Source organism: Esox lucius, chromosome 15 (assembly GCF_011004845.1).
Source record: "Esox lucius isolate fEsoLuc1 chromosome 15, fEsoLuc1.pri, whole genome shotgun sequence".
NCBI lineage: Eukaryota > Metazoa > Chordata > Actinopteri > Esociformes > Esocidae > Esox > Esox lucius.
Window position 1 is genome coordinate 3,461,244 of NC_047583.1, and position 18,005 is coordinate 3,479,248.

The window sequence follows — 18,005 nt, forward strand, 5'->3', positions numbered from 1 at the left end:
TAATCAGCAAGGTCTTCAAACGTGTTCAGTGCCACCGGGCAAAAACTGGGTGAAGAGTCAATTTCTAAAACTATTTACATGCAGGTTTTTTATATTTTTTTAGGTGGGGGGCTCAGTTTGTGTGTATGACCAACGTCTGTACTATGAGCCTGAGTAGACTGGTAATAATTCAAGTAAATGGAACCCTGCTGTCATTCTGTGCCGTCGCCACCTAGAGAGAACGGGCGCTCTGTAGACCGTCAACGCGTGGCGAGCTGCAGGGAGAAGAGGTCAATGTCACGGCCATCGTTTCCCTAAATGGAACAGTGAGGTCAGTCCAGACAGGAAGCCGCGGGGGACTGTGCAGAGGGAGTCTGAACTGTGTTGTGCACTTTTGTTTCTACGTCCCCGAGAGGGAACGCGAAGAGGGCAATCGGCGTACTGAAGGTCATGACGCGCTGTCGAGTGTTTCCATCATCCACCCCTCCGGCTTCTTCCTGGAAGCCTCGGTTTAGGAAACCTTCTCCAAGTTCCCCCCAGGGGAGGTGGGTCGGAGATGCACAGCGGCAATAGTTGTCCATCCTGACCCACTTTGACGTCCAAACAGCCTTCTTTAGGGGTTCTTTGGGATTTGGGGGGGGGGGCACACCAGGGTTATTCAACCCTCCTGAATGTAATGGTCAAGATTAGTCAAGTGTTGTAATGATCGATCTCTGCATCCAAGAGGAAATGTCAGGCACATTTATCACAAGATGCTAAATCATGGCTGGCATCACATTGCTATTAAAATAGACCTACTGTATATAGCAGCCCTTGTGCTTGTCCACTATCAGGACAAGACCCCGCAGGCAAGACTGAGGATTTCTTCCACTGACCTTCTTTCCTCAGACAATATCATTATTTGGGATTGATGGCACATGAAAATGTCATTGAATGCCTTGATCGATAATAATGTCCTTAGAATATCGTATTGTTATTTCTAGCGTGGTTGATAGAGGAGAAGCAGTGGCTCAGGCCTGTCTTTCACCACTGTCCATAGCCAAAAAAGCAAAGAAGCCATGTAAAAAGTATGTAAAATATGTTAATGTTGATATGCAGTAAGAGCAAAGCCAAGAGCACAGATGACATGCTACTTCTGCTATTAGGTTACAGTATATGTTTATGGCTGTGTTACTCTGAGATATATGTACAGTATTTGTTCAGTATCAAGTGATATGAAAAGCTATGATGAAAGATATGAAAAGCTGTGACGGTTCAGTGTTGTCTTCAATTCTTGTAGTGTTTCTTAAACTGTAAATAATACCTCCTTGAAGTCTGGTTGTGGTTAACTTTTTTTGAGTTTCTATGGGTTTGAACTCAGTAAAATCTATTTTGCAGAGGAAGATATGAAAATATGTTGCTCTTGTCTCCTTTGGAGAAAGGACATAGGCAATCGGCATCTTGTTTTAGTTTATCACTTGCAGCTGCTTGCAATTTTGTCTGTCAGGAAGTCTGGCTGGAGGAGGAAAAATCGACTGTGTATATTACTTCCTATTCGCTTTTCTTTTGTGCTCTCTTCATTCTTAATGTCTTTCACTTTTTCTCTAAAAACGTTTTTTTCCCCCTATCTCGTTGGTGAGAGATCTTTTAATGGCATTGTTAAAAACATGAAACGGGAAGAAATGGGAACACTGTTTGTCCTTGAGCAGAGTTCCATTCCGGTCTTGTGGTTTCTTTGTTAACAACAACAATGGCACAACCTCCTGTGTGTTTATTTGCCTGGTGAAAATGGCACATTTTGTCTGGGAACACCATGCTGTGTTCAACATTCGTTTATTTTTTTTTATCCACACACATTTGTCTTTCCTACCTCATATGAAAGGTGAGGTTTAGGGGAGACAGGTTTTTTCTGATCCCCACGAGGATAATGCGCTGGCATTAGGCCAGGGTCAAGGGAGAGAATCCATGCAATCATTTAAAGGTTTAACCTGGTTTGGTGGTGATCAGAGCAACTGAGGGCATGTGTGCGACAGGAATATTAGTCCACCCACCTGTCCTGCAACATGCCTGGGCTGTGTTTAGCATGCCTTACCTCACCACTGCCTCTAGCCTGGATTAACCTGCTGCATAGCAGCTGGCAAATATTTTTTTATTATTAGTCTATAGATGAAATATCCCTAATTCAATGGTTCAGTGCATGTAAATGGCAGCCCCAACACAATGTTAAAGAAATGCAAATGTAAATGGCCTAAATGGCCTAAACAAAACAACAGGTTAAACAACAAAATGTTGTTTATTTTGTTTCCGTGGTTATGCCGGTCTGCATCTTCTGACAGGACTCTGTCTTGGCTCCCCTCTTGGGCAGCACGGTCATCTACCCTGTCAGAGAGGTTCGCCCCCGATCCCCTGGACCTGTGTAGCGTGTATAGGGAGTTAATTGGCCCTGCTCTCTGATAGGGCCACGGCCAGGGCCAACCTTCCTAATTACATAGCGCACGGTTGAATCCATTTTACTAAAACAACCCGTCTGTGGAAAAACTCAGACAGCCGTGGGAAATCACGTCACTGCACAAGACCTGCATTAAGTCTCTCTCTGAAGGTGTCACTTCTGGTCCAGGACTCTCCCTGAATGGAGTCAGCTTTCTCCAATCCTGCCACCTTCTGCACCTCACCTCTGTCTTTGGTTCTCTCTCTGTCTGTCTCTTCATAGCTTTATCTCCTTTCCTTCCATGCACTCTTTCTCCCTCTCGCCACTCTATTCTTCTTTCTGTCTGTGTCCTCCTAGGTCCTTCTGCCTGTACTTGGCTGCTTGGCTTTATTAATAGCTTGGCCTAGATTACACAGCTGCATCGGCGCCGGGAGGGCTGGGTAGGGGCAAATGAGGCAGAGTGGCACTGACAGCATCCGTCACTGGGAGGGCACGGGAATTGTGTGTGTCTGTTGTTGTTGTTCTGGCAGGAGGCCACTGGGAGGTGCTTATTCTGAAAGTGGGCTTATTATTTGACCTCACACTCTACATCTCAACAGACTCAGTTATTGCCAATGTGCTCGATTGATATTGGCAAGTTTAGGTCGTGCTCAGTGGTCTTCAAATGTTCAGGTAGTGGCGTGTGCGTGCGTGTTGGAGACTGTGGGTGCTGTTTGAGTGTGTGTCGGAGTTGTGTTCAAGACCACCTAAGGCGAGTCCAAGTCAAGACCGAGACCAGAAAAATGCAGGTCCAATTCAGACTGTAGATGCGATCAGATCACCACGAGTGGTGTCGTTGGTTTGGGGTTTCCAGGGCTTCCGCCCAGGGTCTTTTGATCCAATTCCCAAAATGCATTTCTTAATTTCTCTGCATGAAGATTTCTGTTTGTTTCGCCAGCAGACATTACCGCAGCTGGCATGGTGTTCAGAAATGCAGGCAACGAGAGCCAACGGGTGCTTCGTTTTCACAGCGCACTGTTCTTTTCAACTGCACAGGGGTGTATGTACTGCCAACCACACCGACCACACTTTCCAACACGCTTATAAAAACATAACCTTTACAAGCAGTGACCGCTGATCGCATCCCGAGATGATAGTCGATTAGACCGTACGCTTACAACATTCAAAAGCTAAAACTGCTTTTGTAATAGTCGCAGCTATTGCAACGGGATCATATAGCTAGCTTGTTTTTAGGGTGAAAAAACACATACGTTATTGCCAAATGCTTCTTGGCTACCTGGTTTTGCTAGTGTTAATTTCATGCCCTGAAAGCAGCTGCCAATTGACTATCTAGATTAGCATCATGTTAACAGACAGTTACCACAGATGTTGATGGCTAAAACTTACTAGCGCTACATACACCGATCAGCCTTGTAGGCGCTTTCTGCAGTGGACGGGTCAGCACGGGCACCCTGACTGGTCTGCGGCTACGCAGCCCCATACGCAACAAACTGTGATGCACTGTGTGTTCTGACACCTTTCTATCAGTACCAGCATTAACTTTTTCAGTGGCTCGTCTGTTGGATTGGGTCACACGGACCAGCCTTCACTCCCCACGTGCATCAATGAGCCTTGGCCGCCCATGACCCTGTCGCTGGTTCACCGCTTTACCTTCCTTGGACCACTTTTGATCGGTACTGACCACTGCAGACCGGGAACACCCCACAAGGGCTGCAGTTTTGGAGAAGCTTTGACCCAGTCTAGCCATCCCAATTTGGCCCTCGTCAAAGTCACTGAGATCCTTATGCTTGCCCATTTTTCCTGCTTCTAACACATCTTCTTTGAGGACAGAATGTTCACTTGATACCTAATATCCCATCCACTGACAGGTGCCATGATAACGAGATTATCAGAGTTATTCACTTCACCTGTCAGTGGTCATTATGTTATGGCTGATGGGTGTATGCGTGTGTACTGTACATCTGTCTGTTGGAGAATCCTTCGTACCAGCCAAATGTTACTTTAGCTAACACATAGTAACATTAATTACCACAAGTAACCCCTAAATAGCACACACTAGCTCTGGCGAATTTATGCTTGCTAGTAGCAAGCAACCTTTTCCACCCATCCTGGTGATTCCTCTCCACATGACTGGAAATGTTTGGAGTGGTCCCACGTTTTAGGTCCGGAAATATTTGGACACTGACACAATTTTCATAATTTTGTCTCTGTACACCACCACAATGGATTTGAAATGAAACAACTGAGATGCAATTGAAGTGCAAACGTACAGCTTTTATTGAAGGGGTTGAACAAGAATATCATATGAAACATTTAGGAATTGCAACAATTTTCATGCACAGTCCCCTTATTTCATTTATTTAATTTTGGTGGACACAACCGCTGGGGAAAATCAACAGATTTTAGATCACTTGAAATCTTGTTGCCAATTAGATGGAATCTATAGAAAAATAGCAGACACTCATCAGAAGTGATTCACAGTTGGTGCATTCATCTTTAGTCTCCTAACTTGGACAACCCCACAGCCCAGTAGTAGTATGTACACTTTACTCAATGAAGTATAGCTGTCAGCAAAGTCAGTTTAAAAAGTACATGAAAAATAAATGGGTTCAGATGGGTTTTGAAAATGCTGACTGAGTTCATTTAAAATGAGAAGGGACAGACCTCTGGAACACAGGGCCTGACTCATTAAGTATCTCATCCCAGTCCTACCTGCATTACTGATATAGAGCCGGTGTTCATAACTCAACAGATGTTCCATACTATGTTGAGCTACTAGCAACAAAGTCCACCTTAGTCAGTTCACATGGTAACACACAGCCCTTCATGTTCCCAAACCCATTGCCAGTCTTATAAAGTGTTATATCGGGCGTTTGTAGTTCTCTGTCTGTCTGTGTTTTATTCCCTAGACAGAAATGGCCTACTTCTTCCAGGCTATTGCCTTCTCGTTGTGGCTTGTGGGGACTTCCTGTCTCGGTTATTGAATCGGAAGACTGAGAGTTTCGCTCTGGAGTTGAGGGTTGTGCAGTTATTCAAAGCTGAAGTGAATACTTAGTCAGACTTTAATGGATTTTAATGATGACAACTAATTATGAAACAACAGAATATACTATACTGTAGGTGCTCTTACCCCCCTCAGACCAATTCTGATCTTAGCTAAATTGTTGGCAAAAAAGCTGGTCTTATAGGTCAAAAAAGTTGTGGAATCAAAATTAGACTACCTAAATGCACAGTCTTGAAACATTTATAAAAAGGTCTTGAATGCAGCCAGTAGCTAGGCCCTTGGCCAGTGTTTCTCAGTCCTGCTCCTAGCCCTGCAGGCAACCAGCTGGCCTGTTTTATATCGCTCCCTAGTCTGTCACACCTGATTCAAATGATCAGTTCATTATCACATACCTTCATGAGCTACATCAGGTATGTTAGAGCAGATCTGAAACATGCAGGGCAGGGGTGGGGTCCAGGAGCAGGGTTGAGAAACACTGGGCAAGCCTAAATAAACATTACAGGTAACTTGCCCAATGATGATGGTAGGCTATTAATTCGAGTTTATTCACGGACAGTTTGCAAATAGCTTTGTCTCAAGAAACATAATTGAAAGAGCACTGAATATTTACCACCAACATATTTGTTGATGTATAATCCCTATTAGTTTTGTAGCCTATCGTATGATCTCTGTGGGTCTACTACACCTACCTTAACGATTTCCACTTTTCTCTCACCTAAACGCAACCAGTCATCGGGTTTTCATCTCCGCTGTTTTTTTTAGCAAGTCACGCTGCCATTCTTAACTACTCTAGGGAGAGAACTATGTTAAGATGCCTGTTTAGAATAATTCACATTAAACTAACTCGGAATGGAATTGAGTCAGAGGTGTGATTGTGCATTCTATGTCATGATTAGCACAAGCCTATTCAAACAATCCAAAACGTTATAACGTAGTCTATAATTTATGCACCCAAGACAATTTACTAGGCTACCAGCGACCTATATTATAGGCATCCCTGATGGTGATTATTACTATTATCGGCGAGCGGAAGCAGTATTGATATTTTATAGCTATTGTAGTGGTTGTGTTCAATGATAAGGATAAATAAATAACGGGATGCAGATAGAACCGGACCGTTCAAGCTGCAGTGCTCGGGGTATACGGTTCATCGAGCAGTAGGCGTGCAGGGATAAACGAAAGGCGCTGCGGATGACGTCAATGTTGTGCTTGAGCGCGCTGGTTGGTGCGCTCGCGAATCTCTCTAGCACTCTACGTCGGAGCGGTGCGGGAGAGCGAGCGAGAGTTTGCCGCCGCAGCATCGCACCCAAACTGGCAGGACACGCCACCTTATCGAAGAAAAAAAAAACATTGAATCACCTGCGAGGCTGTGACTACACTTTCTGTAAAGCAGACAAGGAACCAACGAAACATTTTATTTCTTCATAGCTACGAAAGGGAATGCCATCCATAAATATGAAACTGGAGATGGTGACCATCATCGCCTGTGAGGTAGACACCGAGGTGTTTACCTCCGACAAAATGCAGGTATAGTTCCTACATAAAACGCACGCAAAATGTTTTTCCCTTGTCTCTTTGCGGCCCTTACGCAATACCAGTTTTTTTCTGCATGTACCAAGAGCTTGTGTTGCCATGTCTTAGACTGTATGTCCTCCTATCACGGTGGGTTTTTATCAATGAAACCGCAGTTCGTTACGATGAACCACTTGAATGCGCATGGGTGTCATAGGCTCATCGATGGACGCGTGTTGGGTTGCACTACTGAAAATGGGAGGGTGGAGGAAAAATACTTATGTTTTTTCGTATTTCTTTATGCGACAACATCCCGCTGTGTTATCAACACCGGTCAGTTTTAGTACGCAAGTTGCACAGCGAGAAAGAGCGAGAGGAGTGGTGGTTTAATTTATCATGCAGAGGAGCAGCAGAATAGAAGTGAATCAGTTTTAGACGCATTGTCGGAGTCCCCCCCTCCCCGCTTCAGTATTGCAGGTACGCCACATGCGTATGAGCTCATACCTCGAATCCGATGGTCACGGGGTAGAAGAAGCGGGTCGTTAGATGCCCGAACACTGAAGCCTCAAAGTGCCGGTGACCACTTTAATAGCACACAGATATTGTTCTGAGCCATGGCTTATCCAGTGAACCCTTTGAAAAAAATAATCCTGCGCTCGATCGTTCCAGTCCACAGAGACTACCTGACTGTCGGTCTGTCATTGTGGCTGAACACTGGTGTTGTCCTTCGCATAGCAGTGCGCCTGCAAGAAGAAAGGGGTGTAGGAATAGTTTTAACTCGTCTTTCTTAAATAGTGTTAATCAGCCTGAAAAGAGGTAATTTGCTATGTCATGTCTTAAAAAACACAGACATGATGCTTGTGCACACACCCTGCAAAAAGAAAATATAGACACCCGGGAATGTAATGGAACAGGTAAAGTAAACCGACTGTCACTCCTCCTTGTCCTTAAAAGAAGTCAGTCCTAAAACGAAGCAGACATTACAGCTCTGCATATAGCCTGACTGTTCACCTCACAGACCCCACCAAACCCCACACCCACCCAGCATCATGCAATGCAGATGTCCAATTAATTGCTCATGTAGCTGGTGTTTATGCTGGCCTGGTTTGTTTTGACATGGAGCCTCCGTCCCCGCACCTCCTCTATCCGTAGCCTCTGTCCCCGCACCTCACCTATCTCTCTGTGTGTGTGTGTGTGTGTGTGTGTGTACGCGCTACTGCCGATTCACGGCAAACGTGTTGGCAGCTGCAGGTGAGGTGAAACGCCAACAGTTAGTCTGCACCAAGACAGATGTGAGTGCAGCCCTCAAAAGCCTCCCCTCTCCTGGTTATACCAAACTGTATGGTTGACGTTAACACGCTGCAACACGTAGGAGACAGGAGCGGACGCAGGCTGGGGAGGGTGGCACCCGGGACGGGACTTATCCTGGTGCCTGGCTCTGTCCGTGCACGAGAGGACAGTACGGGGGGGGGGGGGGTGAAGATTAGCGCGCATCGTTGGAGATTCGCCAGATTGAGCTCGTCTCTCCAAGGTGGCTAGTTGTCGGCTCGTTGATTTCAAGTCATTCCAAGAAGCCTCATCTTTTGAGTTACCATTGTAATTCTTCTGACCATTGGTTAACATCGCAGGGTAAATGTTAGGTTATCGCCTTCGTTTGGACGTAGACAGCACTGGACTGTGGCCTGGGTCGACGTCATTGACAGTACATACAGTAATACTATAGCAGGAAGTGCAAAAGCTTCATAGCTGAGAGATAAATGTTACCCAGCAAACACAGAACATTTCCATAATGTTCCCTAAGTGTTCTGTTTTTGAAAAGGGAAAACCCCTGTTAGGTTGTGTTTTGTCACAGCCAAACAGGAGCTGATACTAGTAGCATTCTGATTCTGCAGTATATGTATCAGGCCTATATCTGTATCAGTCTCTCTAGAAATATATATGGAACATAGATTTTGATCTCAGGAAGACAAAGCTGGATTAATAAACTTCAGTCAAAGAGGCTGCACCCAGAATAGGACACAAACCCACAGTTGTTCAAAAGGTACCCACTGTCCATTTTCTGTTCTCAGACACCAGCACCACCCAGACTAAAATCATCAGACACCAGCACCACCCAGACTAAAATCATCAGACACCACCACCACCCAGACTAAAATCATCAGACACCACCACCACCAAGACTAAACTCATCAGACACCACCACCACCAAGACTAAAATCATCAGACACCAGCACCACCCAGACTAAACTCATCAGACACCAGCACCACCCAGACTAAAATCATCAGACACCACCACCACCAAGACTAAAATCATCAGACACCACCACCACCAAGACTAAAACCATCAGACAAACACCACCACCCAGACTAAATATTCTGACAAATTTGCCTCCTCCTACATTAATAAATGTAGTTATCATTGCATCGCACAGCATCCCATCTGTGATTGAAAGCAGTCACTTTAAAACCAATGTTGATTCATGTGCAATCGTATGGCAACCAGCTGCCAATAATATTGCACCAAAGGCATCTTTTTTATATAAATGAACCCTCACAGACCAGCGCGGTGGTAGTTTGCTGCACAATGCTTCCGTAGGGATACGACAAACTGCATGCGCCCCTCAAACAGGTGAAGGAGAGGGGAAAGAGTGCGGTACAAAGCGGACGGCCAAATTATGTTCCGTCAAGGCTGGAAATCAGATCTGGCCCTGGCAGGCTGACCAGGGCTCACGTGCCCCCGTGTGGAGGTCTGTTAGCCCAGCTGGGGAGTCGGGGGCTCAGGTGTTCACCTCATCTAGTCTGAGGACAAGTCGAGCTTGGCCACAGTCGTCTCACATTTGCCCGAAACCTTAGAGACGCTCTGGGTCTCGAGTGTCAGACAAAAGGTTGGGACCGCGTTCGCCCGGAGTGACGAGGAAGAAAGCACACTAAGGTCAGAATATATTATTTCCAGTGTGTCGGGTTACAAGCCGACGACAACCAGCACTGCGATACATAATGCGAAAAAATAAATATATTGATTGCTCAGTGAAATATGGAGGGGCAAAAACTTTTCATTCACTAATGTGAGGTTTTGTTGGGTAAATGGCAGGATGATGGAATGTGCAGTTATTGTTTTGCTCATGGTAGAACATTGTAACCATTAAGAGCTCTCATTAGACAAGGCATCAGGCCCACAGAACGCCAGTTAAGTCCCATTTCACGTGTTGATATTCATGCCTCCACACATCCCTGCACACTCCCTTTTGCCATTGGATTTGTTCGGTAGCGGGTCCTTCGTTCTACCTCCAGCCGGGCCTGTAGTACCACCAAGGTGACACGCAGAGGAGACCGCCCCACTCCATTTGCTGAGGAGGCATAAAGTTACATACAGTAGCCCCTCATGGTTACATCAACCCTTGAAAGCGGGATTATACTGGCGATGATAATTGAAGAATGGAATTTGCCTGCCTCAGTGAAATGCGTATATTGACAGACTGGTAATGACTTCAATGCCTCGCTATAAACTGGCTTCAGTCTATTGAGGGGCTGTTACGTCTCCCCAGTGAATACCATTTCCACTCACGGCTTGGTTGAGACTAACTGATGGGTGTTTGTGTTTGTGTATTTAAAAAAAATAAGTAATTGCAGCATCAGTGTACATTCATAGCCGCTATGAAGGTTTGGCCTGCTTGTGCTGAGGGCTAGTGAAGGGCTTAAGTGCTGTAATGAGTGTTTCTCGTTGGTTTGCTAGCATCTGTAGAATTATTGTGTGTGGAAATGGCTACCTGCTCTGAGGACGGTCCGCTCCCTTCACGGGAGACTGGTCTGCTGTCAGAGGTTTCCTCCGGTGTCAAACTCGCACGTCACCCAGTTTGTGGTGAAAGGGGATGATCACCTTACTCGCTGGCAGAATCGGACCGTGGTAGTTTGTGCTCACAGGCCTCTGCTCTGCAGCGTCATTAGTGGCGTCATGCTAGCATGTTCCAACGCCGAACCAATGCTACTCTCTCTGCTTGTGGTATCGGTTAAGAACACGGTATTGTAATTTAGACTTGTTTGTGGCAAACTTTTTTGAAAACCCTTTACCTACAACTGAACACTAGTTAAGGGCACGATAGGGCATGCAGTAGATGGATAGTTTCGTCTGCAAACATTTTGTAAAATGTTGAGGTTTGTGCATGTTCCCTGTTGGGGGAGTTAGTGATGTCTCTTCTGATTTGAGAAAGTGTCATTTGTGTCTTATTTCCACGCGTGTTACCGATGTCTCTGTGTGTGTGATTCCATGCACACGTGGGTGTCTTCACTGATAGTGAGGTGCAGTTTGCCAACAACTCGTTCGTTCATTTTAGTGACTCGGGACGCACAAGTCCTTTTCTAGTGACTAGTTCAAATGTATCATTCATTCGAACGTTTGACAGCGGATTTCTATAACGTGATCATTTATACCCGGTTCTCCAGCTCAGTTATCTGATCGTCAGAGAAAAATAGATCAAGGCAGAAACATCATAAAGACATTTTGATAATTGAACGCAGACTATAGTAAATAATAAAGTTAGTTGATTACTGATGTGAGGAAAACAAGCAAAGTGCTGCTGCCTTTGTCTTAAGTAAAAAATACTTTTTACCAAACAATTTTTACCCAAACGATTTGACCAGATCCGAGTCAGTAGCAAGAGTCGAACTTCCCATCGCTACTGAATGACACGTTAACAGGTGGGTATAGTTTTGCGCACAGCTGGGCCTGCTCTGATTGGCTCCAGCTCATGGCCTGGCCTACTCTGATTGGCTCCAACTCAGTCGAACTGAGAAAGAGATTTAGAAAGATACATTTCCTTGATTATTTCAACACGCTCTATTTCTTTGGTAAAAATGACTGAATCCCTTTGGCGTCGTGAGCCAGCTTTTTACCCAAATCCCTCATAGTAGATGGGAGTTGATACGTGCAGTTTCTCCATCACCACTGGCTTTACTCAAAGGGAATGGTGACTCCCCACAGACCGAACCAGTTTGGGTTTTTGCTAGTTCACCAGGGTCATATCAGGGCACACCTTGCTAGAGAGGTTTGCAATGGAAATAAAAGAAACCTTGTATCATCATATAACATATTGGAATAATTAAGGTCCTATTGTTTGTCATATTGTTCCTGTTTTTGGCCTAATGAATACAACCCAGGATGTGCAAATGTTTGCTGTTGAACACCACCCCGCGTGCAGATTTAACGCGGTTATGCAACGTATTGTTTCAGCCAGGGGAGTGTGCAGCTCCTGCAGAGTTCACACGTGTCACGCACAACTGCCCCAGCTCTGTGTGACCTACAAAATCGCAGTAGGTTGACAGTAAGTCGAGAGGCTTTTATTCCGATGAGCATTCATCAGGCATACGGTGCAGTGGGGCGTGGCATAAAAAGGTCGCCAGCTTGAAGTTATTTCCACTGATGTGGCAAGTTTTATGCTGATGTCACCAGATTTATTTTTTGTCAACATTACATTATGTTCTTCAAGGTCCAGTAATCACTGTGTATAATAAAGCACAGTGTGTTGTTTTATTTTTTGCTTTATTTTTGAGACACTTTTGGGCACCTTGTCATTCTCAGTCTGATCATGCTGGCGTTAGTAACAAGCTGCTGAAGAAACAGCCATGAGACACAGACTTCCCCCCCCCAAAGAAAATGACTATTACAGTCAGATCACCATAATAATAAAAGTAGAGAAAAGTGTATGTTTTCGCTGCACTGGTCCTTTCATTTCAATAGCTGCTTGTACCTTGTGATGTCTGTCTCATACAGATTGTTGTGTACTCTGCTATTGCAGGAGAACCAAGATAATTAGTTTGACCTGTATGGAGGTTCAGAATCCAGGGCAGTCCAGCTGTATATGTGTGAGGAGTGGGTGGGTGTGTGTGTGTGTGTGTGTGTGTGTGTGTGTGTTCTACCACATATTAATTTTGTGTGTGTATGTTGGCTATCAAAGCAGTCTGGCCCAATGCTCTGATAATAGTAACCATGCTGAATTAAACAACACAGCAGTCATCCCCACTGTGTTTGTCTGTGTGTTCCTCATCCACATAGTAACACCACGGAGACAGCTAATTAAAATCCTCCTCCTGACTCATCCCGCTCCTGGATCAAAATAGTCAAACCACAAGCAATATTTTCACAGTACGTTCGCAAACTGAAATTCGTCCGTGTGTTCAGCTTGACCAGTGAGTGATTTTCATCTGGAAATAATAACTTCCTGCCGTCCTGTCTCTGTCATCTTGGCTCGGATGAGTCACGACGGGATCCCGTTGTTCCGGTGGCAGCAGCTTTTCCATTTGCTTCAGGAAGATGACCGCCTCATTAGCCACAAGGCAGAGATGACTGCGGCACTCATCTCTGATATCTCTCTCTGTCTCTCTCTCTCTCTGTCTCTCTCTGTCCCCAAACCAGGTTGCCATAGTGTGATGTACAAGCAACATGGAGAGGTAGAATGCAGAGGGGTTATTTGTTAATCAACGTCTTTTTACTTGGAGAAACTCGAAAAACTATGTAGACTCCAGTTATTTTCCATTCAAGCATAGGCTGCCATTTCCATTGGGCCCCTAGGTTTTGTTTGGTAGTAAGCTAAGTCACTATTAAACCATGACCCAGATGCCTAAATGTATTTACAATATATTATGTCCAATTACAACTTCTATTGATGTACAAATTGACCCCAGTATTGTAAGTTTTTTGAAAATGGACTTGATGAACAGGGCCAGATGGAACCAATTCTGATTAAAAGTCACCTTTGACAGGTTCTAGAACATTCTCTGTCCACCAGATGCTTGTGTGTATGTGTTTTACACCACATATATAAAGGGCTTTTCAGACTTCCCACATCATTTGGCCTGAGGCCACATGTGGATCTTGTTTACGTGAGAACATATTCTCAGGTTACACCAGAGCTCCAAGAGAAATAACGTCATCAGTCCGGCTGTTCTGGGTTCTGGTGTCCAAACAGTCAAAGTAACACTTTCCTTGTCATTGATCTTAAATATCAGTGCCTAAAAATGGGTTTCTGAACCACAGTGTTACCACACAGACACACAGATGTAAATTCACAAATATACAAACACACACCAATACTTTCACAAACACTCAACACTTCACACAAATACACGAGGACTGAGTCACATCAGAAACCCTGGTAATGGTGGATGCCGCTGGGGGAGTTTTCAACCTGGGTAACCAAACTCCAAACCCTTCCTTCCCTCAGGATGTCCGCTCAAAGACGAGTCCATGAATTAGTGATCCCCGCATCCGCTTGGGTTACACAACACCAAACACACGCTGTGAGTTAAAAACAAACATTTCTTTCCGTTATCTAATGTTACGCCTAACCCCCCGTCATCTTCTCCAATCCCAAAAAGTCAAAACAAATGAAATTATTCAGTATTAGATGAGCATTCACTCTGGCAAATTTGACATGTAGCTTTGTGCAATCCATGTGAGATGGGGCACATAGCTGCTACATTACAAGATCAGTGTTCATATCCTGCTCACTACATAGCCCACAGAGAGCAGTGCAACTAGCGGGCAGCATCTGGCTTTGGGGGGGTTAGTCATTTAGTGTTTCCCTTGCCTTGTTGTGCTTTAGTGACTCCTGGTGGCGGCTTGGGTGCCTGTGAGTTCAATTGAGGTAGAAAGCCGAGAGTGTGTTTCTTCCGGCACCAACTTAGACGGTGACTAAAGGTGGAAGTCTTGATGTAGCAGTGGGGCTTTCATCTATGTTCCTTGAGAACCGAGGCTCTGAGTGGAAAAGCTGAGTGGAGAAACTTTAATCCGGTTGTATTGATAAGCATCTCCTCATATGGGGACCTAAGCACCTCATCTATCTGTAAATATGTATCACTTCATTCAGTGAAACCTCCTGATCGCTGGCTTAATCTATTGTATATAATATTTCTTGATTGTCTTCGATTGTTTATATCATATCCATGTGTAACTGAGTGTTTTGCCTTGTAATCGCTAAGCCTTTGCCCAAGTTGTCAGTGTAGATGAGAACTGGTTCTCAGTCGGCACACCTGGTTAAATAAAGTTAATTTCAATTGATTTATTTAATGTATTTTATCACTGAAATCACAGCAAAATATAAATGTATTTACAGAGAGAGACAGAGAGGGTGAACAGAAGGGGAAGAGAGTTTATTGGAGGGCAAGAAAGGAAGTAACATCTCCTCTCCAAAAACAATGGTGATAATGGTGATCTACAGTACCTACAGTGGGGAGAACAAGTATTTGATACCCTGCCGATTTTGCAGGTTTTCCCACTTACAAAGCATGTAGAGGTCTGTAATTTTTATCATAGGTACACTTCAACTGTGTGAGACGGAATCCAAAAAATCCAGAAAATGACATTGTATGATTTTTAAATAATTAATTTTCATTTTATTGCATGACATATGTATTTGATCACCTACCAACCAGTAAGAATTCCGGCTCTCACAGACCTGTTAGTTTTTCTTTAAGAAGCCCTCCTGTTATCCACTCATTACCTGTATTAACTGCACCTGTTTGCCAATGACCATCTGGATGATCCAAAGGAGGAATGGGAGAAGGTAATGTGGTCTGATGAGACAAAAATAGAGCTTTTTGGTCTAAACTCCACTCACCGTGTTTGGAGGAAGAAGAAGGATTAGTACAACCCCAAGAACACCATCCCAACCGTGAAGTATGGAGGTGGAAACATCATTCTTTGGGGATGTTTTTCTGCAAAGGGGACAGGACGACTGCATCGTATTGAGGGAAGATGGACGGGGCCATGTATCGTGAGATCTTGGCCAACAACCTCCTTCCCTCAGTAAGAGCATTGAAGATGGGTCATGGCTGGGTCTTCCAGCATGACAACGACCCGAAACACACAGCCAGGGCAACTAAGGAGTGGCACCGTAAGAAGCATCTCAAGGTCTTGGAGTGGCCTAGCCAGTCTCCAGACCTGAACCCAATAGAAAATCTTTGGAGGGAGCTGAAAGTCCATATTGCCCAGAGACAGCCCCGAAACCTGAAGGATCTGGAGGTCTGTATGGAGGAGTGGGCCAAAATCCCTGCTGCAGTGTGTGCAAACCTGGTCAATAACTACAGGAAACATATGATCTCTGTAATTGCAAACAAAGGTTTCTGTACCAAATATTAAGTTCTGCTTTTCTGATGTATCAAATACTTATGTCATGCAATAAAATGCTAATTAATTACTTAAAAATCATACAATGTGATTTTCTGGATTTTTGTTTTAGATTCCATCACTCACAGTTGAAGAGTACCTATGAAAGAAATTACAGACTTCTACATGCTTTAAGTGGGAAACACTGCCGATATTGCAAGTTATCAAATACTATTTCTCCCCACTGTATATACAACTATTACAAAGTATTTTGCCTACTTGCCTTAGACTGAAGGTATATACATTTTTAAATGTCAATACTAAATTAGAAATTGTAAAATCCCCACAACCAGCTGGCTTATCTGCCAAAACAGACACATTTACCTGCTGTGACTGGTTCTCACTTCATCGCCATTTTCCAGCTGTAGTTCAGTTTATACTGAATCAACATGGTGACCTGGAAGGTTGAAGGTCAGATGTCACGCCAGCGTGTAAACCCAGTCCCCACACCAGATGGCCTTGGCCTGGCACCATCAGAGGATCGGTGACATGACTCTCCTATATGCCCCCTACTGCTCCAATGACAACATCCTATTCTGTTTCAAATGGCTGAATGATTGATTGGCCCACCCTCTCCGCTACGCCTTCGTCTTTCCAACCGTTAAGTCTGCCCCTTGAACAACTAACAGAAGACTTAGTCATCTTTCGTCCCCGTCTCAACGCTTCCCGCGTGAACGCCCCCATGTGTGTAAAAACGTCAGACGTATGTGTGTAGGGTCAGTCACAGACAAGCTACCCAGCACAAAAGAGCTGGCTTAAGGCTATGCTTCAGTGAGGCCTTATGTCACCTGTCTAATGATGCTCAAAATGCTTGGACAATTCGGGATCAACTCTGGTAGCGTAGCATTTTATTCCAGTCTGAAATGCCCGTTTTTATTTTTGTTTCTCTCCTAGGAGCGGTTCGAGGCCTTGTTCAGGATCTATGACGAGCAGACGTCCTTCCAGATGTTCAAGAGCTTCAGACGAGTTCGCATCAGCTTCAGCACTCCGGAGGCGGCCGCACAAGCTCGTATCGAGCTCCACGAGACAGAGTTCAACGGGCAGCAGCTCAAGCTTTACTTTGCCCAGGTGAGTGGCGATGTTGACAAGTGGGCCTGAACTTTGTGGTCAGTGAGTTCAAGCGTTGGACAATCGAATGGCCTGCGAACATAAACTCTCTCAGCCTGTTGGTGTGGGATCTCATGCATTGATACGGTCCGTCCAATGGTAAGTGGATGAACAGCGCATGGCCAGTGGTTGTGGGGTCTCTGATAATGCCAGCAGGTCTTTGTCATCTTTGTCATCTTGGTTTTTCCCATTCACTTAAGGGGAATGTAGCCACTGTTGAGTCGTGTTGATATTCCAGGAATATTCCGACTGCATCAGCGGATTGGAACTTGGAAAAATGCTGACTCACTTTACTGTGCATATGAATCAGGAGGCCGACTCGCTTTACTGTCCATATGAATCAGGAGGCCGACTCACCATTGGTTAACAGGCTTATGACCGAGGTTGTTGGGAAACCTGATGACAGTGTTGATGTTGTGCAGACCCATTCAATCATGGGTGAAAAGGGAGAAAAGTAGTGGACCGAGGACACACCCCTGTGGGGCCCCAGTGTTAAGAATCAGTGATTAAAGCTGAGGACACCCTCCTGGTATTAAGAATCAGTGATTAAAGCTGAAGACACCCACCTCGTATTAAGAATCAGTGATTAAAGCTGAAGACACCCACCTCGTATTAAGAATCAGTGATTAAAGCTGAAGACACCCACCTCGTATTAAGAATCAATGATTAAAGCTGAGGACACCCCCCTGGTATTAAGAATCAGTGAGGAGGAGGTATAGTAGCCTGACCGTCAGCAAGTCCAATATCCAGTAGAGTGTTGTCTAAACTCAGGGCTCTGAGCTTGTTGCGGATTTTCCAAACCGAACTATAGTCAATGAGGTTAGCCCTCCCACTTC

At 44.8% G+C, this 18,005-nt stretch overlaps 1 protein-coding gene across 2 annotated transcripts in view; it reads left to right on the forward strand.

Moving 5' to 3' along the window:
- Positions 1 to 18,005, forward strand: part of rcan3 (regulator of calcineurin 3) — a 31,797-nt gene that overhangs the window by 4,503 nt on the left and 9,289 nt on the right. The window contains exons 1-2 of one of the 2 annotated variants that reach the window (XM_020053781.3): positions 6,548 to 6,917; positions 16,957 to 17,130. In XM_020053781.3, the coding sequence (XP_019909340.1) occupies positions 6,831 to 6,917; positions 16,957 to 17,130 (261 nt within the window). In that variant the 5' untranslated portion in view covers positions 6,548 to 6,830. Of the gene's footprint in view, positions 1 to 6,547; positions 6,918 to 16,956; positions 17,131 to 18,005 lie in introns of those variants that run through there. The other variant, XM_010879554.5, reaches the window with a different exon arrangement.